The 27,351-nt window shown below is 42.5% G+C and overlaps 1 protein-coding gene across 2 annotated transcripts in view; it reads left to right on the forward strand.

Moving 5' to 3' along the window:
- CDH13 (cadherin 13) overlaps window positions 1–27,351 on the forward strand; it is a 932,038-nt gene that overhangs the window by 332,575 nt on the left and 572,112 nt on the right. For both annotated transcript variants that reach the window (XM_006183956.3, XM_032486857.1), the window contains one exon: window positions 18,082–18,290. In XM_006183956.3, the coding sequence (XP_006184018.1) occupies window positions 18,082–18,290 (209 nt within the window). The remainder of the gene's footprint in view (window positions 1–18,081; window positions 18,291–27,351) is intronic.

A 27,351-nucleotide genomic window follows, 5' to 3' on the forward strand; every position in this document is an offset into this window, starting at 1 on the left:
ATAATGAGAAGTGCTAAGAACAAAAAACACAGAAATGCCAGAGTGGGTGAGTATTGAAATGTTAGGTGGGAAAACCACATGACAAAGGTGACATTTGAGTAGATACCTTAGAGGAAGCTAGGAAATGAGGAAGGTAGCCTTGGATATGTAAGGGAAAAGTGTTGTAGGCAGCGGTTATAGCATATGCAAAGGTCCTGAGGCAGGGGCAGGCCTGGGAGTTTGAGAAAACTCTGGAAGGCCAGTGAGGCTGGAGGGACTGAGGGCAAGAGTAAAAGGACATAATGCATAATATGACCTAGGTTACGTAGGGTATTGTAGGTTAGAATAAGAACTTGGCTTTGACTCCAAATGAGATGGTTTTGAGTAGACGGGTGACATAAACATAAACTATAATGGGACCTTTCTTTGCTGTGTTGAGACCATTGTGGGTTGGGGGTGGGTTGAGGGGGAAACTGGGAGGCCAGGTCAGGAACTACTGCAGTAGCCCAAGCGAATACCATGTAGGCCTGAGTCAGGAAGAGGTCTTCCTCCCTCCTTCCTTTCAGCTTCATAGATTTGTGCTTCATGTCTCCCTCATTCAAGAGGATGAGTCACTGAATGACACTTAATTAGCCCTTTTGATGTTAGCATCTATTATATTGCATTTTCTGAGAGAGACATACCTCCTTTGGGAGACAGTGTTGCAGAAAAACAACCCTCTCAATTTAAAAACAGTGGCTCAATAAGAGCTGTTTTTCATTTGCTTAGATTATGATGTTTATTAAAAGAGAAGGGCTGTAAACCAACTGTGGTTGAGTCCATTATTTTAATAAACTCACACTTGCAACTATTTTAGGTGTCTTCCTATGTAATAGGTGTCTTTTTTTCTTCAAGATAATTCTAGACAGAAGACATCATTGTTCCCATTTTATAGATCAGGAAATTGAATGTCAGAGATTCTGTGCTTTTTCTCATGCAGCTGGGAGGGAGGACTCTTCACATCTGTGCATTCCGGATCCAAAGATGATATCCTCTCTGTATATTTAATAAATATTCTTATTTTAAAAATTTCATATCAGATAGTGTATATTTAATACTGGATAATATGTTTTTAATTGAATCATTGAATCGTGTAGCTATTCATCATCTGGAAGATTATCTGTGCTGGGGGTTATTACTCTTGAGCGTGAACCAGAATCTTCTGGAGGGCTTGTTCACATGTAGATCACTGGGCTCTGTCCTCAGAGCTTCTGATTTAATAGTCTCAGCTGGGGCCCAAGAGTCTGCATTTCTAACAAGCTCCTAAATGGTGCTGATACTGCTTGTTCTGGACCATACTTTGAGAATCCCTAGTCTATGCCAGTTCTATTATTCCTGCAACAAACAAATTGAAGATCAGAGAGGTTAATGTTTTCAACTATCAGGAAAAAACCCCTCCTGCCTGAATTAACTCAGAGAAAAATTGAACTACAGAGATACATAACTAACTCTCAGAAATGGAAATTTAGCGTTTGTTGGCTTCTTTGCTTATTTTAATTCAAGAGTATAAACCATAGGATGTCTTTGTTCTCACATTTTCTCCTAATTTATTATCTTCTTTTGAAAATTTAATCAAGAGGAACCCTGCCCCCTCTCACAAACATTTCATTGCTGCCACCCTTTTTTTTTCCTTTCCACTTTGAAATTTGTGCTATGCTTTGTAGTTTCTCAGAATATTTTCAAAAACACCATCATGTGGATGGATCTGTTACAGACAGGACTGGCGAAGGCTCTAGATAGCTACCCAAACCCCTACTGAATCAAAGAATTACTTTTCTTAAAAAAAAAAAAAAAGAATTAGAGATGATTGCATTTGAGACCAGAAACATCCTTTGGTGAAATCTATCGGTCTGTTTTTGATGTCAGCCACCAATAGTGCTGCTTACGTGCAGTCAGTTGTGGAAAACAACTATTTGGTTCTGCTCATCTTTCAAGGTGAAGCTCAAAGGTCATTTCTTCTGGGAAGTCTTATGTGGCTCAGGCTTCAACCAGACCACTTGCTCTTTTTTCCTGCTCAGAGAACTTGGTTCACACTTCTCCTGTGTTCCCCATTATGCAACATTGTCAGCTTCTTTTAAGTGGATGATGGGCTCACTGACCACTTCATTATCATTAAAGACAGGAGATGAGCTTTCTTTTGTTTTATGCATCTGGAACCCAACAGAATTCTTGAGACTAGTTTGCTGAGTAAGTGAGAGACAGCGGAGCCAAATAATAAGAGGTATAATCTTTGCAGTTGGGCAGACTCCTTAGGAAACCAGGTTCTCCTACACCTGTCATACAGGTGTAGCTTCACACATAGACCTGTCACACAGCGTCCCTTTGGACTCAGTTTCTTTATTTGAAAAATGAGGGCATGCTACCAGTATCAAAACACAGTTGTGAAAAATTAATAAGATATTGAGATAATGCATGCAAAGTCTTAAAATGCTGCCTGACTCACAGAAAGAGCTGAATAAGTAGTAGATGCAAATGCAGCATTCACAGACCCATTCTAACCCCTGGAGGGTTAGTTAAGTGGGAATTGAGCCCCTAACTTCCATAAACTGTGGAGATCGAAAACCATCCCCCTAATTTATACTGATTCCTGGGAGCTTGTGTCTTCATAACCTGTCTTGCCTCTGGGTCCTGTGCCTTAAAGGCTGTCTCTTTCTTGATGTACACCCACCAAGCCGTAAAACATAGCCCTGAACCAGGCTGCACAAGAAACACACACATATATCATTCATGACCAAGGTAGATTTTACTGAGGGTTTGAGGATCGGGGGAGAGATTCATGATCTTCCACTGCCTCGCCTTTCTCTTCCCTTCTCCAATCTACCCCAATTCTGCCTCTTATATCTTCTTGCCTGATTTCTTGTTTTTTCCCAATTAGCCTTTCGTCATGCAGAGCTCTTTAGCAACCACTGTGTTTTATCCTCCCAAACTTCCACACCCAAACCCAGTGAGTGGCTCAATGAAAGCAAGGGTCTTGCCCTTAGCAGGACCCATCTTCCTCAGAGAGCATTAGGGATGAGCTCAGCAATTGTTTTATTCATTGCAGCTATGATGAACATTTTCAAAGTTGTTCCTAGTGAAGAAGTGACTCCATTCTGCCTTTATTCCTTACCCATTGTTGTTAATTATCACCAGATTTCATTTTTATACCCATTCCCGTCTAGAACTGGATCCTCCTTACTCAGGACCCTTTGAATACTGGAAGAAGAATTTATATTAATGATACTCAGACTTAAAAGGCATGAAGTAAGAACTCAGGAAACCATCCAACTCAAAGAAGTACAGAGGAAATATGTGCTATAGTTCAAATGTAGTACTTTTCTGAGTTCATTGGATTTTTAAGTACTTAAAATACATAGTGACTATCCCTTTTTGATGTTCCAGTATAGTTGCTAACTTCGTGGAAATGTAAAACAATTTGAGGGTTTTTTGGTTTCTTTCTTTTGCCTCTTTACTCAAAGAAATGAGTTCCTTCTTGCTAATGAATAAAGCTCTCATCAGAGAAAAAATAGAATGAAAGAAAATCACTGTTTCCCTTCCACCTTTGGGCTGGATAATTCCCATTTCATTTTCCAGGAAGCTAAATCTTCAAATGGCTTCACTTACAGAGTGAAGAAAATCAAACATCTTTGTCATTTTGGGAAAAATAATGACAGACTCTCTACAAGAAAAGAAACAAAAATTAATGGCAAATCATATGAGAAAATGACAGATCACTTTATGTGTGTTAAACAGACCTTGAAGACAGTTTTCTGTATGAATTTGATCAAAAGCATGATTCTCAGCTAATTTCTTGCTTCTAAATTAAATTATTGCTTCAGAGACATTAAAAAAATACAGATATACACAATTCCCTTCTACTCTTCTGGGTAGATTCATCTTCTCTGTGTTTGTCCTTGTATTTAATGACTGCAGATAATGGATTCTAGAAGTGTATTTAAAAAGTTAAGCCTCTTGAGATTCTATTTTGAATGGAAAATATCTCCCAGCAGATTTTAGTTTTGAAAATTAAAGGTAACACACAGGCATTGAGACAACATTTAGCTGAGTGTTTGTGAGTCATTTTCCCCACTCTGCTGATTGTCTTTGTGGCTAATCATGCAACTAAGGGTGCAAAATATATCATGGACAGTTTACTTGCCTCAGCACTCAGATGGCTTAGAGTAGATTTCTTGAAAAATGTGGGAGAAAGATGTGACCTGGGCCTCCAGCAAGAGTCAACAGACTGTAAAAGGTCAGAGAGTAAATATTTTAGACTCATGAGCCAGATGCTTCTGTTGCCAGTATTCCATCCTGCAGTTCTAGAGCAAAAGCAGCCATAGACAGCATGTAAACAAATAGTGTGGCTGTGTTCCAATAAAACTTTATTTATAAAAGAGGGAGTTAGCCAGATTTAGCCTTCAGGTCATAAGTTCCTGACTCTGGGTTTAGAGGGACATGTGGTCATAAGATGATCTAGAGCTTTTTGTTTCTCTCAGCTGATTTTAGATCTTCAGTTCAGCCTATATGAGTATGAATTCAGCTCGAGGGTTCAGAATCTCGAAGCTGGGCCCACTCTAGAAAGTCTGCAATGTAACTTTCTCTACACAGCTGCCATGAAAAGACATACAGGGCGGTGAAGCCCATTTACCGGTATCATGATACCATTTTCCTTTCACAAGCCTCAACCCTGGCTCACAAGGTGGGACTAAGAATCTCACTCAAAGTCTTGAGGTCCCTCTACCCATCAGCACAGGAGATGAACAAAATAGCAGAAATACCTTCCAAAGCTCCAATCCACCTTTAAAAGTTGGATGCCAGCATGATTATCTGATATAGAAATAGATCATAAAACAAAGACTGAATTCATTTAGAAAATAGGCCCTGAGTGCCTACTACTTGTCAGGCTCTGTGCTAGTACTAGAGATGCAAGGGTTACTGGGCTGACAGGGTCCCTGCAGGTATGGTGGTTCTGTCCCGTTAAGGGAGGGGACCAATACAGGACAGAAGGTAGGGAGGGGATGGAGGGAGGAGGGGTTGAGCTGAGTTTCCTCTTATAAAGCGGGACTCCGGTCAGCAGCTGTGTAGTAGCATAAAGGAACAGCCTCATCCATTGAAACATGTATTCATTCCACAAAACACGGATGCCTGGTCTCTGTGAAGCCATGGAGAGAGAATGGCAAGCAAGACAGAGTTCCTCCAAGAAGCTCACAGTCCAGTAAGGAGAAAAGCGAAGGAACACGCGATGACGAGTTGAATTCCTGAGTACTCTGGCACAGCATGAAATTCACAGAAAAGGAAATGAAAATGGCCAATACTGTGAGACAAGGCCCAATCTCACATTTCATCAAAAATATGCAAATTAACACCATACTTTTTTCCAACTATCAAATTGGCAAAAAATATCAGCCACTGTTGGTGTGAGGAAAGAGAACTCGATCACACTTTGGATTAGAATTAAGTCCATAAAATCTTTTCTGGTGAACAGTTTGTCAGTGCTTAACCAAATTTTAAATGGGCATTTCATTTGAATCAGCAGTTTATGAGATGGGTCTTAACTGTGGAGAAATACTTGCACATATGCACAAAAAGGCAGGTGTGAAGGCTTTTAATTACTAAACAGTAATTATGAAACAGGAAAAACCTGTGACCAGCAGTAGGCGATGGCTTTTATGATAGCATATTCATGCTAAGAGGTATTATCCAGTCACGAAAAAGAATGAAGTGGATCTATATGGGCCAACATAAAAATTTTGTAATAGATGTAAGCGAAAAACTACTACACCATATTTGTGTGTATGTAATTTGCTAATCTGGTCAAATATACTTCAAATTGTGTGGTTAGGGGACAAGTGAGGGATGGATGGGAGGGTAAATGGGTGCATTTTCCATTTCACTCCAGAGAAATTTTAAAATGTTGTTGTATTTGGAAAAGGCTGCTCAAATAATACGTGTTATATGATGGGTGAATAGTAAAAGGATATTCACTGTGTAAGTTCACCATTAATTCTAGATGGGGCTGCAATTCGGTTATCTAAAAATAACCAAATCTATACTCCTGGAGTTCCTTGCTTACTTTGAACACTATACTTCTTTAAAGTGGAAAAAAGTCATTCCTTTCTGCCTGATATTTTCCCGGAATATGGAAAGTCATATTCCTAGTGTTCGTATCTGAAAATCAACATAATCCAAAGGTCTTCTCTTAGCAATGTTTGCAGTAAGATTTCAGCATCTTAGCATTTAAGTGTTTTCAGAGTACATCTATTTAAACATCTGTGATTCATTATCGTAAATATCACAGTTGTGTGGGACCATATGCTTCAGCTTGCAGCATATATACGTAAAGAAAAAGCACGAGCAATAAATCTCGGGAACCTTAGACTTGCCATGGGTATGTGAAAAAGAATGTTTCCAGACACGTGGGGCCTTCTATAATCACAGTAATATACTTGAGATCCCCTGTAAGAATCCTTCAATTGCAAAAGTTGCCACTTATGATGGAAAGCCGTGATTTACATTTGGCTCATGAGCGTCCCATAATTCAGGTGGGATGGAAAGCAGCACAAAAACCTTCACCTACACTGACTTTCACTTCTTAAGGAGATGAATGTGGGCTATTGTTGTCAAGTGAAAAAAATCACAGGAAAGTGGGATACCTTTAACAAGTGATGAGATACTCTTGGCAAGCATCCCCCTCCATTCCCATGAGGCTAAAGCTAGGGATGATGCCATATGGCATAAGGGATGCAATAAAAATCTCTTGGCAACTGGAGGATGAATAGGCATGACCCACAGGGCTGATCATTTTCTTGCTTACATCAGAAACCCGAATATGCATACAAGAATTAATTGTGCTTCATGTATTGTAAGCCAGATCATTTTATTTTAATTTCCTGATAAGGTCTTGTCAACTAGACAGAACCAATTTGTAATCACAGCTGGTGAGCACCTTACCCACTGCAGTTAGGGAGGAGGTGGATGAATCAATTGGTTACAACCAAAAAGAGTCCACTAATAGTTCCGATTGCCAACTTTTACCAGCGGTAGCCCTAAGATGGAGTTGGAGATGAAGCTATAGGAGCCCTTTGCTCCCGGGTCACCAAAGGATAGGTCAGGAGATGATTGTGGAGAGGTAGAAATTGGTGCTGTGTACTGGGTTGCAGTTTGATTGGCATCCCTGCTGGTTATTAACAAGCCACCAACCTTGTCAACATCTCGGGCATGCCTTTTAGGAAGGATGTTCACTCTTGCCTCAGACAGTGTACTTGAGCCCTCAAACACTAATCTGCAGGTAGCACAAGGACATCGCTGCATGACAACATCCTAGGTTTCCTTAGGGAATGAAAGGTGGGATGTTTAAAATGCCTCAGGATTTTTTATACGAAGATGTCCATCCACACACTTTTACAGATCACCTATGAGTTTTATTAAAATCAAACCATTCTGAAAATCATGGATCAAACTTCCATGCTGTTTTTCCCCTCCCCCGTGATGTTCTGTTTGCTAAAATCTGGAGATTTGTGATGATTTTGTAGCAGAATAGCAGGGCTTTGGTCTGCAGAAAGTCCAAATCTCTAAAGTTCTTCAATAAAAGTTATAGGTAGATCTATAGTAACAAATTCCACACGTGTTTTCTTTCATCCTTTAAAAAAACATACTAATAAAAACTCTTGAATACTTTTAGATATTTTGGGGCTGCATAAAGCTCTGGCTAGGTTCCATTCATATATTTTCCTAAACTTTCTTTAGAGCTTATGTTCCCTGAACTTTGATCTACAGGGTCTTCTGGCTTCTGCTCTATGGGTTTTCCTGCTAATTGATTTAATCATTTACTTCAAGATTCGACTCATCTCTATCTTAGCACCTCTTTCACCTCTAGACACAGACTGTTTAACTCTCTGTTAATCCACGTGCTCCTAAGCTGCAGAATGACTTCTAACATTTACGTTGGATTTCACCATCCTGGAGTAACCCTACTTCTTTCCCCAGGACTTGGGACAGGACATTAAAGCAGATGCACAAAGCAAAGTTCCAGCTTTGCTACTTAAAGATGTGTGGCCTTAAGGAATTTTCGTAAACTCTCTGAGCCTCAGTAGACAAAAGACAGATAACTCTGCTTACCTGCCTTTATGTGGGCACTTATCCCTTACTGCCTCCTGTCTTTCATCCTGTAAGTAAACCAATGATACTTTTAATAGGTTAGTGGATGAATATGTTGACATTTAGAATCATAGAATTTCCCAAGTATAAGAGACACCATCCGATGCTAGAGTCTCTTCTACAACAGAATTTAGCAGTCACTTAAGTTCTACTTGAAATTACCCAATGACCAGCAAGTTGTTTCACTCAGAAATAACTAGACCTTCTGAATGGTACCCTGAATTTCTTCAGGCTTTTGTCATATTTGGACAGTAATGAGATCGTGCAAATATTAGTATTTGCACTGCACCAGCTTCTAGCCCCAACCTGTACAATTGTCGGACCCCAACCCACCTTCCTCCCTTGGCTTTTATTCTGGTTAATTCTGGAAGTCCCCAAGGCATCTCCTACACAAACTAACAAGTCATTCTTCCATGACCTCTCTTTATTGATTAACCTTTCTGGAAAGCTCTTGGAGGAAGTGCCTCCCACTGCTCTCTATGAGAAGGCTGCTTCTCAAAGTCCATCTCTAGGATCCCCAAAGCAATGAACCCCTCAAGATGTCAAAAGACCCCAAGGCTGCTTTAGTCTTCATTGCACCAGAGCAAAGGCAAACTGTAGTCCATTCAGAAATGGGGCCAAGCTGCCATTCACAATAGTTTATTAGGAACCAGAGTAATAGTGCTTGAGATTACCTTAATCACCTTTGCTTTCTGGATCTTTGAGCTTGTGTGTATAGTTTATTCTCTCCCTGAACTACAGACCCATGGGGCTGGAGTAGGAAGCCAATATTGTGTTCTCCTCTTCACTTTCACTGTGTTTCTACATCTTTCTAGGTGCTCATATAGAAGCTGTCCTTCTTATAGGTCCTTTCTTCCATATGTAACTCTGCTCATGCAATAGAGAGGTACTGAGCATCACACACAGTCAGGATCTGAATCTCAGGATAGGCTCAGCCAGTTCACTTTGTCACATGTCTCCGGACAGCTCCAACAGCAGACCAAATATCTTAAAAGTTATCATGGAACAGATTTCTTTTTTCATTAACTTAATCTACAGACACTTGGAGAGGAAGGCGTGTGCACACATAATTATTAGATAAATCAAAAACTATGGACTTTGTAAGAGATATGGGCTAGTAATATGAAAACACTGAGAAGGAATCTATAAATCTGAGACTTGGTGATTCTCAGAGTTGCTGAATCAGTGATTTCTGTTTTGCTGATCAGGTGACTTTCAAATCGGCTTACTCAAATCTTCACATGAGTTTGGGCCATCATTCTCGGTTTTGTTTGGAAGTTTAAAATTTGCTTAGCTGCCAAATTGCAGTTCTGCTATTTATTCATTCAACAAACAGGACTGAGTATGTACTGTGTCAGGCGCTGTGCCATATAAAGTAATTCCAATCTGAAATACAAATTCATAGTGATTATAACCACCATGGGATAGAAGATGCATAGCATTTTTTCAGAAAACAACTTGCCAGGTTTTAAAAAACCAGTAGCAAGAGGAAATTGTAAGATCCTGGCAGAAAAGACTAGATCCAGAGCTAGCAGCTCAGTTTTTAATGGTAGGCAGAGAAAATCCCCTGAAAGCAAGCAAGGGCTCTCTTTCCAAGAGGAACCCCTTAAGGGTTTACATGGCAAAAATAGTTTTCTGCTGAAGATCACTTGATGGAATCATTCATTATGATGTCTTTGGCTGACATGATAGAATTGAAACTCTATTTTATCAAACTTGGGATTGACACATGAGATGGTATTAAGGCCATTTTATGTACATTCTGTACCTATCAAATCTACAAAGCCTTTGGGGGTGAAATTCACTTCTGGGATAACCAGTCACGATTAGGAACATGCCCAGAACTTTACAGAAGCTCTGTGGATGTCAGTGCTGACTCCAGGCCAAACGTGGGACACAGGATATGGTTCCATGCATTCAGGAATCGGGAGGGTGGATGGAATCGAGGCTGGAGGATGTATCATACAGGGATCTGGCCCATTGTGGGTGGGATTGAACATCTGCTAGTGGAACCTCGATTGACTAGAAGGCTTGAGTAATGAGGGTGTTCTGAGAAACCAAAGGAGATGTTTTGTTTCTCTCACTTGGGCAAATCCAAAAAGCCTCTGGACTAAAGTCCTCTGAGTTCTTTCAGAGGAAGTTGGGCCCCAGTAGGATATTGAGGACGTGAAAAGCAATTAAGTGATGGTCTGTATCCTGGGGAGAGTCCATCTGATGTTTCTGAACTAAGTGCTATTTCAGTTATTAGAAAGGCATGGCTTTCCATGCCCCAGTGAAGACTGCAGATCAACCAATATGCAGGCGCTTCCTGCTAAATGGAGCAATTGAATTGTTTTACTAACTCGGCTCTGAGTGCTGGGATATATGGTACAGTCTTAGGAGAGGGCAGATGATTTACGTTCTGTTATTGTTAACCCACATACGACTGAAACAAAGCCACTCTTCTCTGTGCAAGTATAGATTGCTAGAAGTAGATCTGAGCACATCTGACTGTGGGAGGAATACAACTCTCAGGCTGACTGGCTCAGAGCCCACACTACGACTGATCCTCCCTCAAGTGTCCAAGTGGAGTCTGGCCACCAACTTCTGAGTAGACCAGTTTGCAAGTCTCTACAAATGGATATAATGTATTTAGGACCATTTGCCCTTATAAGATGTGAGTGCATGGATCACAGACTAACTCCCAAAACATTTACAAGAATAGCACAAATTCCATATTTAGTTCATACCTATATCTACATGAGCAGGGCTGCTCTATATTTTGCAGATAAATTTAAATCCATCTGCATTTTTATATTTCGTGGGATCGTAATATGGCTTAATTTGCTTCCTCACACATTTCTAGATGGTAAGAAATCTATGCCTTTCCCATTTCCATCCCGAAGAACCACATTCAAAAGAAAGAAATAGAAAAGCATAAAATCAAGGTCAGGAAGATTAAGCCTCTAATTCATGAGCCAAACTTCCCATTTCAATTGTGGTTTTGTCTCCCAGCTAAAGTTTGTCTTTTTGTGACATTTGCGTTAAGCCCAGAGGACATTTTGAGTGGAAACACGCTGAAAGCATAATTGAAACGCTGAGTGGTGCCATTCATCTAATTTGCATTTTTCCCCCAGGTGGGGAGTGTTCACCTCCCCCCTTTCTTCTCCTGGGGTGTTCAAAGATTATCTCAAAGAATGATGTTGTGCAATTGATTCCAATATATCCCCATGTATAGTATATTATATGTATAATTTTTTTCCAGAAGCTATGTTAAACACCATAGTGACAAACTGTGTAAGGAAGTCCTTGGCAGGTTCAGAATAGTACAGATAGTTCCTTGCAATCCCCCCCCCCCCCATAGAGGTTTTCAGTATTTGTTCACAAGTTTAATTGTTTATTAGTATTTTTCCTTTCACTTCTCCTCATAGTGTTATTCTGAGCTGCTTAGGAGATTGTCTCTATAGAAACAAATATTTTTAAAATAGATAGAAACTATTCAGTTTCCTCCTTAATACGTTCTTTGAACTCTGCATCATGAAACATGCACTGGCTTCATCTCTATTTAAAAGTTTGAGAATCGCTGACATGGTGGTCGTGTCAACGAAGTTCATAATACGAAACAATGATTCAGAGCTGACACTATCAATTAGTTGCCCCTTTAACAGGAAATGTGAGGGGAGATTACCATCAGTGGGGAAGTGGAGTCTGTTTCCTCCAGTAGGAAGAAGAAACAATGTGCTGACCTATTTCTCTTTTGATTAAGTATTCTTCATATGTTTCAGATCTGTTATTTAGGTACTGTCAAAATCACAATCATTGATATGGTCTAGATTCGTGCTTTTTCTAAGGTTTGTGTCTTTCTCGAGACCTCATTATTTATGTTACATGTATTTTTTCAAATAGCAGAAGCCTTATTAGATTATATCAGATAATTGTATCTAATTGTATCACAGCCCTCCTAGATTATAAGCCTGAGTAGGATGAAGCCAGGCATGAGTTTGTTTAAATGAAGAATGAGCAAGAAAGGAATGTAGCCCAAGCCAGCATTTCTGGAGAGTCGGACACACATCATTGTTTGCATGGTTTTAGTGCATACATGGATAAATGTATGTTTTTACTGCTTAAGTTTATTTTAACATTATTCGAAAAGAATACATTTGGCACATTCATCATGTATTATAGAGGTTATCTTCAGATAATTTTATAAGTTAAAAAGTGAGTCAATTAAAAGAAAAATATTAAGTGAATAATAGGTCAGGTTTGAGAGTCTGGCTAGGCTGTGAATCTGGGGCTGGATGACCGGAGGCAGGAACACATTCTTAGGCAGATTGGCCTAGACTAATGGCCTTAACCTCATTCGATCTCACTAAGTCCTCAGATTCCAGAGAGGAAAAACTTACCTCAAACTTGATAATTTATTGCAATCCTGAATGTCAAATTCTCAGCACACCATCCTTCTTTTAGGAAAAAGAATACCTTAGATTTTTAGGAAGTTATCTTTATAGACAATCCATTTGGAGAATACTGAACACAACTTTGTGGAGTCTGCTATGGGCAGAACACGTAATTTCACTCCTTTGATGTCATTTTTTCCTGCATGACCGTTCATGTGAGAGTGGTAAGGCTTTGCCAAGAAGAGTGGGAGGATCCAAAGATGGGCAAGTTTGCTTCAGAATTATCTGCCTCACTCCTTCAGCCTCAGCAGAAATGTAGTAACCATCTCCATGGTAACCACACAGACCAGAGCATGGGCACCTGACTAGCAGGAAGTGGAAGGACCCAGGAGGCAGGCAGAAAACCAGCTAGAAGAAGGAAGCTGTGTAGAAAAGAAAAGGGAAGCTTCCTTAATGCCCAGAACTACAGAAATAATGAGGATAATAATTCTTATTCATGGAGCCCCTGGGTCTGTCCAAAGTGCTTTATGCATGTAGGCGCATATTATATTGTTTAATGCTCACCATAAAATTATAGTACCTATAAGGGAGGTACTGTTATCTGTTCCAGGTTACCTTAGGTTAAAGGGACAGATGGTTTGCCAAAGGGCTGCTACACAGGATTAGAAAAGGGCTTAGAAACCTACCATTACAACTGCCCTTTCTTAGGGCACAGGAATAGCAGTTCCTGGAACACTAGGTCCCAGCCTCCTCGCTCTGCCAGGAATCACTGGGAAATGTGGAAACCTGGCATCTTGACAAGCATTCCTTGTCTGAGCTCCTGGTTCTCAGCCCTGGCTGCATTAGATTCATCTGGGAAATCTTAAAAAAGAGATGCCAGTGCCTGGACCCAGCCTAGCTATAGCAGCATCTCAGTTAGGGGTTGGGGCAGGTATTGCTAGATTTTCAAATATTCTCCAAGTGATTCTCATAGCCTTGAAAAAGAACCACACCTGCACCTAAATTGGTAAAAGATGTCTAAAATAAACGACCCAATTATGCAACCCTTAGTTACTTGATGCAGCAAGTTGGGAAGAGATCTAGAATACGTTAAGGGCCTACGATGCGCCAGGTCCTGAAAGGAGGTCTGGTCTCTCAGTATGCTCTCACTTGGAACCCCTGACAACCCCCGAGGGACCAGTGAGAGGCCTGAAGGGTGGGGATGGGGCAAGTGCCCTCTTCCCTCTCATTTGTCCACATGTGGGACATGGATGTGCTGGGAGCTTGAACTGCAAAGATAGACCGATCAGACTGGGGACAGGTGTCTGCCTCTTCTGGATGTGTGGTCTTGAGCATGTTAGTTTCTCCAAGGCTCAGTCTGTTCTCCTATAAGATGGAAATGATGCTTATAAATTGAGCATTCTCAGTGGGGCTATATGTCACCAAAGGGGTGACATGGGCTCTTGGGGCAGAGGAAAAAAAATTGTATTCCATGTGTGTGTAGAGTACACATATGCATGCAGCAAATAAACAGATGTACAGTATCCCTGGGACACTGACATTTCATGAGAGTGGTGGCAATTAGGCAAAGATAACTAAAAACTCTCCTGGGTAGGGGGAAATAATTTAAAAAAAAGTTGGGAACTGTTGCTGTAGATTAGAATTGCTGTGAGATTAAAAGGGGAAGCTGGATGCACAGTCCTTGGCACAGAGTCTGGCACTGAAATGCTGCTCAGTAAATGGTAGAAGTTGTTACTGTTATTTGTCAAAACTTCGTTCGGCATGCACACACTGATCCCAGCTATGCATAGGGGCTATGTGAAGCTTTACTGGGATTATGAAGAAGGCACCTATGACTTTACCAATGAGCTGAGTCAAAGCTAAGCCCAGGAGGCGAAGAGCTTTCATGAATGGATGTATATAGAGCCTGGGGAACTAAGGGGAGACATGGTTGAGTCCCGCATTTCCTCCTACCTGTCCTCACTGCGGGGCTCAACCAAAACAGAAGTGACTAGGGGCCTTGCCTGCAGTATCTCCTTCTTCCAGTGTGGAAGAGGTACCCCCAGTCCACCACTTACTAGAGCATCATTTTGCCAATAGAGATTAATTGGGTTAAGTGGAATTGTTATTGGTGGCCTCCTGTATGGAAGAGCTTTCTGGTTGTTGCTGGAGATGTAATAAAAGAGTAAGGTCCAATTTCTGCTCTTGGTTCTGATGGGGAAAACAGATACATAAAGTAGACATGTGGATATGATATGACATTGAAGGCTCTATGTGCAGGAAACACTTGAGAACACAAAGAGGATATTTAGAGAAGTGGCCCAAGCTGGCTCTCGAAGAATATTGAGTTAAGAGGGTGAAGAAACTGGGAAGTATCTTCGCCACAAGAGGGAGCAGTACGATTGATCGATGGGGTGGGAGAGTGTAGTGGCTGTAGGAAGGTGCGGGAGCGGGTAATATGTGAGGCACAGAGTGAAGATGGAGGCCAGTGGGGAGGCCAATGGACAGCTTGAACTTGGAGGACCCTGAGTGTTAAGCATTATTTTGCCATGGGGAGCCATAGTTGTGTGAGACTCAGGAGGAGGAAAGTCAGTTCTGTAGTTGTGATGGAAGGGTACAAATTTCCTTCAAGAAATAGTTCTTATGTGGCCTTCCAGACCCCCATTTCCTGGACCCAGTTAATCTCCACTCATTTCCTTGGTTTCTCCCATCCCTTTCTGGGCCCATCTTGCTGACTTATTTGCAGTTTCCTGAATACCACAGGGCATTTGCTTGTATTACAGTTCCATCAGCCTATAACAAGTATCCTATGAATGTCTCTCTCCTCCATTAGATTTCAGGCCAGAGACTATGTTCAGTGTTATAACCCCAACATCTAGCATTACATAGGTTCAGTAAATATTTGGGAGGGAAGCAAGGAAAGGGAAAAGGAAGGAAGGAAAGAAGAACTTAGCTGTGAAACTAGAACTGCCACAGAGTCTTTCTTTTCTGGGAAGAGAATTCTTAAGGTGGTAATAACTATATTAGTCTTCATATGCCTTCCCTCACCTCCATCCATCCCCAGCTGAGACTGTCTTCCTTGATTCTGCCCAGGTACCAGGGCCAGAACCAGCATCCTGGCAAAACAGGCAACAAGCTCCCAGTGGGCCCTGTCCTCTGAGCCATGTGTTTTCAGTGGATGAATGCTAATTGATGGTGACAGTGAAGGCATCCTCCATATCTCTCTTTCTTAGTTCACTTCCCAAACCTGAACCCAGCCATGCCCAGTCACTCCTCGCTACCAAGATGCTCAGAGGAAGCCAAAACTGTAGTCATTATAGAGAAGCCAGGACTGGGCAGCCAGGAAGGGTGCTGGAGTCCTGACACAGAGGGACCCTGAGGGGCACCAGCACAATGCAGAATGCTTCTGGGCTGGGTGAAGACTTGGGAGCAGGACTGAGCTGGGGACTCATGTCCTTATATTCAGGTTCTGATGGGATTTCAGGAGGGAGTATTCCATTCAGGGCTTTGTCTTCACTGAGAGCAAATAGTGGTGAAAGGCAGACCGACCAGGGTTCAAGTCTTGGTTTTATGATTCACAAACTGTGTTGGGCACCTCCTTCTCCCTCTCAGAGCCTCAGTTACTTCATAGACTGCAGAGCGAGGGGATCAAAATTGTTGTAAAGATTAAATAAGATCATGTATGTAAAATGCTTAGCTCTGAGCCTCATGTGTAGAAAGTGTTCAATTCACATTAGCCATTGTAATTAACAGCTAATATGGTCTCATCACCATAAGAATTATCTTCCCAGAATAGAAAGACCAGCTTAATTCACCAGACAGTTATATGGCTCTAACTGTGTACTTGGACTCAGGTAGATGTTGTCACTAAAAGACACACAAGAAGGTTCCTAGTAGTAGTATTTTAAGAATCCCGAACTAGAAATAGCCCATATGCCCATCAACAATAGAACAGATGAATGCACTCAGTGTAGACACCGGATGGAGTGCTGCATAGCCAGTAGGATAAACTGTTACACTTGCAGCCACTTGGATGGATCTCAGGGACACAGTGTTGTGTGAAAGAAGCCAGACGCACAAGAGCATCGGCGGTGTGATTCCATTTGCATCAGGACAGTGTAGCCTCTGAGGAGGGAGGATAGGGATTTGACTCAGGAGTGAGAGGAGGAGGGGGACTGACAACATTTGGTGTCTAGGGTTAGGCGCTGGGTACATGGATGGCTACTTGGTGAAAATTCATTGAGTTGAATGTGCATTCTGATCTGTGCACTTTTCTGCGTCTATGCTATGCTTCAATGAAAGGTTTAGTAAACAGCAAATAAGCCTGTTCAGCTGAGAGCTATGAAAACAAAAGTGGGGGTGGGGAAGAAAGTAAGTAATCCAATTCTGTGCTTCCCTATAGGATCCCCAGAGTTTACAGAGGAAGGCAGACGGGCAGACACAGGCACAGACAACAAGTGGTGGTGCCTGTAGTGACAGAATCGGGCACCGGGGACAGACGCACTGCAGAGGGGAGGGTGATGGATCAGCTGTCACTAGCTGCCACTCACAGTAACAGCCCCGAGCTCCGAGCAGTTCCTCCAGGATGGCCGCTTCCGGCACATGACTTAGCCGTGCAGTTGTGGGAATTGCACTTGCGTCTATCCAGCCACTGCCCTAATCCGGGCCAGGCATCACTGATGCGATGCCAAACTAACAGTTCTCTTGGCCTGTCTTCTTGGCTTCCTCTAAACCACTCTCTAGAACCCAGAGCTGCTAAATTAGAATCTTTGGATTGGGTACCTAGCACTTTTAAAAAATCTCCCACGTGATTCTGCGGCATCCCAGCCCTTGGGAAGCACTGCACTACACTGGAACCAGAGCCCATACCTGACCTAGACCTTCTCCACGCTAAAGATAGTCCAAGGCTACAGGGCTGCACCTCCCCTTAGTGGCGTTTCCCACTTCATCTCCAGACGACATGTTCAGCTTCATTTCCAGCCTCTTCTGCCTCTCCTTCATCCCTGCTCCACTGCAAAGGAGCCTCTGGTCTGAGTGAATGTTAGTTCTCTTTCTCCGAGTCTTTTTTTTTATTTCAGCACCCCTCCCATCACACATGCCTTTGAGTAACCTAGAATGCCTCCACTCTCTTACAGACCTTCTAATTTCCAGCTCATCTTCAAGACCCCACTGGAATGTTGAAGCTGTCCCTCAAGGCTCCTGAGCTCTCTGGTTCCACCATAGCACCTCACACACAGGGGAAGAGATCACGTCCCTAAATGTCACTCTGCTGTATCTGTCTGTACGCTTCACCCATTACACCCAAGGGCAGAGAAGACATTCTGTTTGTGCATCATCAGTGCTCAGCAGCTGCCTGGGACATGAGGGTGATTTAGGACAAGTCTTGACTGAGGGAAGTCCTTCAGCACAGACAAAGCCACGGGGCTGCGAGAGGGCACTGGGGGATAGGGGCAGCATTCATGGACCTGGGCTGCAGAGTGGTAATCCACAGCTAAATGCCGGAGGTATCTCCAGGACTAAGCTGCCCAACGTGCTCACATTCTGTTTTGTTCGTTTGTTTTGTTTTCACCAGTGATCTTCAGTGACTGTAAGGGAAATGACAAACTGCACTACGAGGTCTCAAGCCCATACTTCAAGGTGAACAACGATGGCAGCCTAGTTGCCCTGAGAAACATAACTGCGGTGGGCAAGACTCTGTTCGTCCATGCACGGACTCCCCATGCGGAAGACATGGCAGAACTCGTGATCGTCGGGGGGAAAGACATCCAGGGCTCCTTGCAGGTAACATAGCTGCTTGGAATGAGTTGGGTCCAAGGAGGAATGCTGGGGTTTGTGTCTCACATGGAAAATGAGTCTTTGGTTTATTATTGGCCAAGATTCTTTTGTTGTAAATGATGGAAACCTAACTCAAAAAGCAGTGTGGCAGGGAGATTTGTTGGGCCATGTGACAGATATTTCAGGGCTAGCTCTGCCTTCCAGCGTGACTGTGAACCAGTGCCCAGATGATGGCATCAGCTTTGATCTTTACCCATCTGTGGTTCCATGTTCCTTCTCTTGGCTTCACTCTTAGACAGTCACAACCCTCCCCGCTTCCCTGTGTGGGCATCTCAGCAGCTCCACTTCATTCTCCTAGTCTGAAGTCATCTGAGAGAGCATCTCTTCATGATGCTGCCAACTGAAGCTTGAAATCAAATCTCACTGGCTCTCCTTAGATCATGCGCCCATCCCTGCACCAGTTACTGTGTCCATTGGGTCCTGATGCTATGGTTGGCTAAGTCTGGGTCACATGCCTTCTCCTGAAGCCGGGTGGACTCAGCCCCACCTAAGACATGTGGACTGAGAATGAAAAGGGGTAGTTACTCAAAATAAATTAGGGTGCTGTCATCTAAGGAAGAGAAATGGGTGCTGGGCAGGCAAGAACCTCAGTCACCCCCTAGGGTTGTAGACAAGGCAGCCATGGCATGTGGTGCTGCGCCTTTGCCATGACCGGTGCCCGTTCCTTTCCACGTGCACACGTACACAGCTCTCTGCACCAGCACACACGTGACTTTAGCAGTGCCGCAAACTGCCCTTCCGGCGTCCTGATTGGGTCAGCCAGAGGCGTTTTGCTACAATGGGCTTACCTCCTCCTCCTCCTTCACCAGGGGCTCAGAGACTCTGTGGCTTCTCAGTTATAGACAGGGAAGACACGCAGCAAGACCCTGGCAGGTTGAGAACAGTAATAGCGGTGCGTCCGCAGCTCAGTGCGGCTGGCCTTTCCTCCTGCCTGCCGCTGGGCTGCTCTTGCCCAATTTCTCACAGCCTGTGATTCCCCACTGCCTTTTTCCACCTGCCTTCCTCCCTGCAGCCCTGCTTGATCTGTTCATTTTGTTCAGTGGCGGAGTAAACACCAGTTCCACAACTGGGGAGCAGAGATTACAAACGGCAACAGGAGGGTTGCTTTCCTGCCGATGCTGTCATTAACTTCTTATCTACAGATGAGAGGGGCTGCATAGTCTGCAGTGCCAGTTAAGTGGCACGTGTGCTGCCCCCTCCATCACCATGCACATGGCACATAATCACCTCTGGCTTGACCTGGGTGTCTTTCCCTGGGTATCATCTGGAAGCTACTATCCATTGACCATTTAGAGATGTTTCTAAGGCCAGAATATATTTGCCATCCCTGGACTGGACAAACTGCATAATTCCCTTTCCTATCTGTCAGTCTGTGAGTCTAGGGTGGGTAGCAAGCTGAAAATGAATCCACAGTGTGCTACTGATGTTTTCAAAGAAAACAGGACATACCAGTGTGGAAACCCATTGGTGCCACAGAAGTGAGCTTATTTCTTATTTAGCCATGGTCATTTTCACAGCATCTCACTAACTTGTGATATAAACAACTTCTAAATAGCAAAAGCAACAAAACTGCCAAGAAGGTGCAGCACAAAGTGCTTCTTGGAAACAAGTAAATGGTACAGAGATTTGTGTAAGGGGCTTTGCATGTGGGATGGAGTGTGTTTAGGTGAACATTGTTCATTGTTATTGGTGACTCAGCTTTATATCTGGAAAAGACAATGTCATAGTATTTAGCTCCAAGCAGAGCAGAAGGGCTTCTGGGCACTTCTCGGGACAGACTTCACCCTGATGGGCTAGGAGACCTGGGGTCATTACCAGGCGATTCGGCCTTGAAGAGCTGGACTCTTCAGTCTCAGAAAGCTACCCTCGCGGAGGCAAAGCTCCTTGGAGCCCCGGTCATTTCTCATTTGTCGCTGTCAGAACACATCGTCAGCATAACTTGGCTGTGACTGTTTGCTTCTTATAAAGCATGGAGGAAGCCGCTGGGCCGTCAGTCTGCCAGACTCCATCAGAACAGGGCATTCATCTCCCGCCTCCAGTAATCTTATGAGGTTTGAAATTAGGCCTTGTGATGTGTCCATAATAAAAAAGTCAAAAAAAAAAAAAAAAAAAAAAGAAAGAAAGAAAGAAAAGGAAAAGAAAAATGACAAAGAAAAGAATAGGAAAACAAAACAGCCAGAGAATCCCTCTAAGGAAAGCACAGTCCTTAATAGATATCCAGTTGGTATTTTTGAGGCCCTTCTGTGTGTGGTGAGGTGGGCCAGCTGCTGGAGAAGGAAAGTAATGAGTGCACGAGTCAGCTCAGCTTCTGGCTGGGGAGAGAAAATGAATGTGTGTACTGATTAAGTACCAGGTAGGGAGGCGATGGTGATGGCTGCTCGGTGCCTTTAGGGAGGAGAGAGGGCAGAGGGGACGGGCTGGTAATGACAGTGTTTGCGTGGCACTCACTGTGTGCCAGGTGCTGCTCTCATGGGCCACAAATGCTGACTTGTCCTATTTCCCACCATCTATGAGGCACATGCTATTGTCCCCATTGCACAGATGGGGAAAACTGAGGCACAAAGAGGTGAGTGAGAACCTGTATTATTTAATGGGATTCTCGTAAGTGTGTGCATCTCAGGATATGCTTTAACATGCATTATTCTAACCCTCACAACCTCCCTGTGAGACTGCTGACCGTATCCCCTTCCTACAGGTGTGAAAATTGGCTGAGATCCCCTAGCTTGGAATTGGCAGAAAACAAGTTGAGATTTTAGCCTCTCTGTCCAAACTCCCATTCTTGTTCCTGCCACTTTGCTCACCAGAAAACTGTGCCACTTGGGTGGCTACCTAGTGGTCCAAAGATGAGGGCATGCATTAGACCAATACAGTAGCAATGGAGGAAAACAACAAATGGAAGGTGTGGTTTGAAGGAAGAAAGAGCCAAGATGCAGCTTCCTTATGATTCCAAATTGTCTAGCCTTAGGAAGATGGAGCTGGATTGGACCAATCAGGGAGGGGATGGGTGGGAATGGTGAACAGTCCAGCCTGGATGTGTTGACTTGGTGGCTCCTGGGGACATCTTGAGAGGGCTGTCCAGGAGACAACAGGGAACATGGGCTGGATCCCAGGGTAAACATCTGGGGGAAGAGCAGCAGAGTGGTAGGTAGGGCTTTAGCTTTGGTGTCAAACTTAAGTGAGTTCAAATTTCTGTTCCACCACTTATGATTATGTGACCTTGGGCAAGTCACTAAACTCCCTGAACCTCAACATCCTCATCTATGAAGCAGGGATAAGAATAGTGCCTGCCTCCCAGAATCATTCCATTGGGCGCAGCACCAGATAGTGTCCTATCTGTGGTATTATTTTGGAATCTCTCAAGAAAGGATGAGAGACCATGGGCTAAGTGACCTCACTAAGGCCAGGGCACAGAAACCAGAGATTAGGGGCAGGAAGAGAAAGTGAAGCCAAAGCCAGAAAGTGAAGGTATTTCCAGAAGGGTCCTGAGGCACCCAGTGCAACCAAAACAAGAGAGATGTCACAGTGGCTGGTTTTACATCACTGTGCTTGGGAAGGAAGGATTCTCTAAGGTAAATGTAACCCCAGTGAAGCCCAGTTCAGCTGCTATAACTGGAGCCCAGCAATTCTTTAACAAAAGCATGTACCTCTCTTATTTTACCTGCTACCTGTGACCCTATTTCATGGGAAAGCCTGTAGCCCAAATCTGTGATGTCTGATTGTTAATGGTTTAATTTTAGACTCTCAAGCTATTGCTACATTTTTAATGAACTGCCCAGACACTAGTACCTGCCTGGGCTGTGTAAGATCATCTTAGATCTGAGTGGTTGGAGGAGCAGTTTAATCCCTTGTCTTTTGACAGTCAGTGAGGAGTTGTTCAGGAGGGGGCCAAGGTTAACCATGGCGTGTTCTAGCCCGTGGAACGTGATGAGGAATCGACTCACAGAGTTATGTCTGGATGGAACCGTGCCTTGTCCCCACCAAAGCGGCTGATGGCGATGAACACAAAGACAGCAGTGTTTGCTCTTATTTACTTATTGAGTGAGTGAGTGAGCGAGTGAGTTATTAATTTATTTTACCTTGAATATATGGGTCCAAAGATTTACATGGAAAAGCTCTGTGCTTCATTCTGTATGCATCTTGGATAGATACCTTCACCTGCTGTGTAAATGGGACTCATCAACCTCATTTACAAATTTGAAGCCTGGAAATTATTTATCTGTTTGTTTGTTTGTTTGTTTATGATTTAAGAATTTGTAGCTTCCATAATTGTAGAATTCTGACATCAATTAAGAACTTGATAAAGTCAGGCTGGGAAGTAAGTACATCATGGAGCTTGTAGGAATTTATTTTCAGTTGCAGTTTGAGGGCTAAAGACTTGACTGGCTTTGGCAGCAGCATCTTGAAACGTGGGAACTCACGCTCTAAGCAACTGTAGGATTTACATACCTGTGACCCAGGCAGTGGGTCTCATGAGCAAAGCAGGAGACACACATGTAAAGGAAGGGAGAGTTGTGGGGGCCCACAGACTAGAGGCCTGAGTCAGGCTTCCCTGCCCACTGCCTGGGGTTATTTCATCAATGCATTTCTGATCACATCAGTCCTCTGCTTCCTCATCAGCCTATCTGGCCCTGGGGATAAATTCTGAAGTGTTTATATATGCCTGAAAAGGTCTTTTACAGTCTAGCCTGGTCTCTACAGCTTTCCTCTAAGTCTGATTGCTCTTCATTTTTAGGTGTCTTGACCTGCTGAAATGTAGCTTCCACCAAGGGCCTTCCCTGGTCCCTGTTCCAAAAGAAGGTCTCACTCCTAGCACCCCTTCTCTTCCTCCCTGGCCTTCTTCTTAATTTGTAATTAAGTGTTTACTTCCTTGTTTAGGTGTTTGAAATCTGGCTCCCTGATGAGACTGTAAGCTCCCTGAAGGCAGGAACATAGTCTGTTTCCTTTCTGTTTTCCTCCTTCTCTCTCTCTTCCTCCCTCCTTCTATTCCTTCCTCCCTCCTTTCTTTCCTTCCTCCCCTCTGGTGTGTTCACGGCTCCAGCCTCAGCACCCAACACAGTGTTCGCATATGGTTGGTTTTCAGTAAGTGTCTTTTGAATCAACACAGGAGTGGCCTGAGTCACTGCTTTCAGACCACTCCGTGAACTGAACTCTGCCCCCACCCCTAGTACCAAGCCACATGTGGTTTCTTGACCTGGCCGAGCTATCCCTCCCATTCATGCCGGCTGCTCCCCGGTCTGGATCATGGCCTTGGCTGCCACATGTCTAGCACCAATCAACAGGGCTAACTCCTTTGAAATTTCTGGACCTGCTGAGATTTCTCTTCTTCGCGGACACCTCTCTGACCATCCCCTGGCTGATTAAGTGATTTTTCCTCCAAGTTCCTCATGGAGACCTGCCTGACTCCCCCATCACAGCACTGAACTTTGAACTTTGTCTCATTTATCTGTGTTTGTCTTCATCTCACTTCTGAGCTCCTCAACGCAGGGCCCTGGCTTCCATGCAGGGAGGCTGAGAACACTGCCCTGGAGGTGGATGCCTTGGCCCAATTCCCGGTGTCACACTTGCAACCTCTGCTCCTGCTCCCTCAGCTATAAAATGGGCTCATAATAGTATCAAGTCCATAGAGATGTTGTGAGGATTAAATGAGTAAATGTATGCAACGTATTTAAAACAGTGCTGAGCACCAAGTGCGTGCTGTGGAAATGCCAGTTATTCTTCATCATTGTATCGTCAGAGTCAGACTGTCATAAATGGTCATTGAATGAACCAGGCAAATCCAGACAGCCCAATCCATCCTCCCTTCCCAGTATGACCAAGTTCTGTCACTTAGACAACCTGGGAGAGTTCAAGATGATAAGTGAACTTGAATCTTTAACACTCCCTTTCCTCAGGTGCCCACTTTACAAGAAATGCTGACTAAACTTCCTGGAGAGGATTCTTTATTTCTATGGGTCCACTTAACAAACATGAGAAGACTTAGCAGTATTTAAAAGTTAATTTACACTTCTTAACTGGAAATCAGTGCTTGGTGTTCTCAGTAGAGGGAAACTGGTCTCATAATCAAGTTGCTTAACTTAAATGCAAAAAAAAAAAAAAACCTCCCCCCCTCTTTTTTGTCATTTAAAAAATTCCTGAAAAAAAAAAAAACAGAGAAAGATATGACAGAAACTGAAAAGGCTAAATTTCAGGCTTGTTTACCTTGGTTGATCATCATCATTGTAAACATGTAATTTTAAAGACATAATTTTGGCTCCTAATCCAGTTTCAAGAATCAGGATAGAAATAGTTCCAAAAAACAAACTAAAAGGAGCAATCGGAGGAAGGAGCAACTTGAGAGAAAAACTTGTTTTTATTTTTAGTGGCTAAAATAAAAATATAAAATATATCATCAGCTGCTCAGAAGCCAATATTAATATTATGGTTAATTATGTATTTTGACCCCTAGGGGGATTACACCTTTTATAACCACTGCTACACAGAATCTCAAGGTTCCATTTGTTAAGTAGCTCTTGGAACGGTGGATCTAGAAGCTCAAACACAGCGGCCGAGTGTCCCTCTGTTACTGTACATGTATGTGCTCTGGGACATTTAGCTGAGTTATGGGTTATTAAGGGGAACCTGGAATGACCCGACATTGGGCTCTAACCACACATTTAATATTTATCAGTCATGTGACACTGGAAAGTCCCCTAACTCCTTTGAATTTCAGTTTTCTCATCTGTACAGTGATAATGACACCCTGGCCTTGTTGAAGTGTCATAACGGGGTACATGAAATTAAAAATATATATCATGCCCAACGCAGTACTGACAGAGGATTCTCTGTCACGGATTGTCTATTTTTCACTGAAGCACCCAGTGAGTTGCTGTCACCTCTGTGTATTTTTTTCCCATCTTTCCTAATCTCACACATTCTAGACAAAAGTATTTTTGTTACTGATAAAAAGTCCAATTTGCATCTTCCTTGAGCCAACCATTTGAATCCTCTGTTTGGGCCATTGTACCATCTAACCTCCAAGGCATCCATCACACTGCACCCATGTGACTTGACTTCCTTTGTTTAAAGCATGCCTGAGAATGAGAGCAACCAATTTATGGTAAAAGTAATAGCTTTGCCTCAAGATCTTATCACATCCCCTGGGAAGGGCTTGGAGTCTGTCAATGCCATTGATTTTGCTCTCATGAAATATGTTTTACAGTCATCGCAGTGGAGAATCAATCTGTGCATTTACTGTGGCCATAAAGAAATAAAGAGTTAAAGCTGTAGATACTTAATATGCTCCGATTTAACAAGCACGATAACTTCAAAAACCTGCAAAGTACCACTCTTCATGGCTAACGCCTCCCCAGTTAATATTAAGGAAAATTAGTATCCATTTAACTGTCACCAAAATTGGGTAAAATATACAGCTGGAAAATTATTGTACAGATCGAAGAATTGGGCCTAGAAAGGGTATTAGGCTGTTACATTTTGACACATGACTAAATTGTTATGTTTGATTCTTAGCTCCAGGATACTACTCAAATACAGATAAAAGACATTCTTCAATTCATTAGTTTAAGTAGATAACAGATTGCTTTGTGGATCAGAATGTAAGAAAATTATATATTCTGAAGATTAATTTTAATTGAAATGTTTGGGAAAAATAACTGATCCTATAGAAAATCTAGATAACTAAAAGCAGCTTCTTTTTGTCTTGTGGAAAGTCAAAATTTCATATTGTACAGTAGTATGGTCCAATAAACAAGTAACGCGAGCCACATATGTAATTTTAAGTTTCCTTAAAGTTACATTAGAGAAAGAAACAGGTGAAATTTTAATAATATGTATTATTTTAGTATTTTATTATATATTATTTATGTATTTAACATATATTTAACCATATATATATATACCCCAATGTATATGTTGTATATTTTGTATATATACACATACCTAATATATACATATTAGGTTAAATTTCATACATATAGGTATTTTCTATCTATATAGATGCATCTCTGTATACCTGTATACAGATACTCTTCACATCTATGTAGATTTCTATATATGTATATATATAATATATATGGCTGTCTATATAGATATATAGTATCTGATAATATGAAATGTGTCTGTGTATATATACATACATATATATATATATAAAATTTTTTAAATTGGAGTACCATCAGTTAGTGTGTCAGTTTCTGGTGTACAGCACAATGTCCCAGTCATGCATTATCCAACATATATAAAACCCAATACATATTATAATCATTTCTCTAAGATATTACGTCAGCAGATAATCCCTAAATGTTACTAATTTTCTCATTCGTTTTATACTAAATCTTTGAAATTCAGTATGTACTTTACACTGACAGCACATCTCAGTGTAGATTGGCTAGATTGTATGTGCTTAATAGCCACAAGTGGCAGTTGGCTACCAGTTAGACGGGCTGCCATTGGAACTGTGCTGGCATATTTGTACATTTTGAAAGAGAAATGGGAAGCATGATTCACTGCATGCCTACCACACATGAGGACACTTCCTTAGAAACTCTCACACATATGTCTGTTTCTCTGATCCTCATAGCCACCCTGTGCCATCGGTGTTTCTGGTTCCTACTTTGCTGATGCAGAAGTAGCCCAGGCTCAGAGAAGCTGAGAAATGTCACCAGTGTCATCATCCATCACCAAGTGGGAACGGGGCCTGGGCATTCTGATTTTATGCAGTTACTGCTATTTTAGTAATACTTTTACGACAGAGCTAGTGCTTTTCTGTTCTATTGTAAAGACTGTGAAATAGGAAAATTAAAACATGGCTAGAAGATAGAAAATGAATGCCGAGCTGAGCAAAAACTCCTAAAGAAATTTCAGGTAGTTTCACAGGTCCTGTGTTGTCACGACACTTTTAAAACCTTTTCTCCTGATTAGAATCTTTAGAGAGAGAACCTCTTGAGAACAGCACAAAGTTTCTAAATATGTGTCCCCTAGGCCCTAAGTTCCTTTATTTCACACCTATCTC

The sequence above is a fragment of the Camelus ferus genome, chromosome 9, assembly GCF_009834535.1.
Source record: "Camelus ferus isolate YT-003-E chromosome 9, BCGSAC_Cfer_1.0, whole genome shotgun sequence".
In the NCBI taxonomy this organism is placed as follows: domain Eukaryota; kingdom Metazoa; phylum Chordata; class Mammalia; order Artiodactyla; family Camelidae; genus Camelus; species Camelus ferus.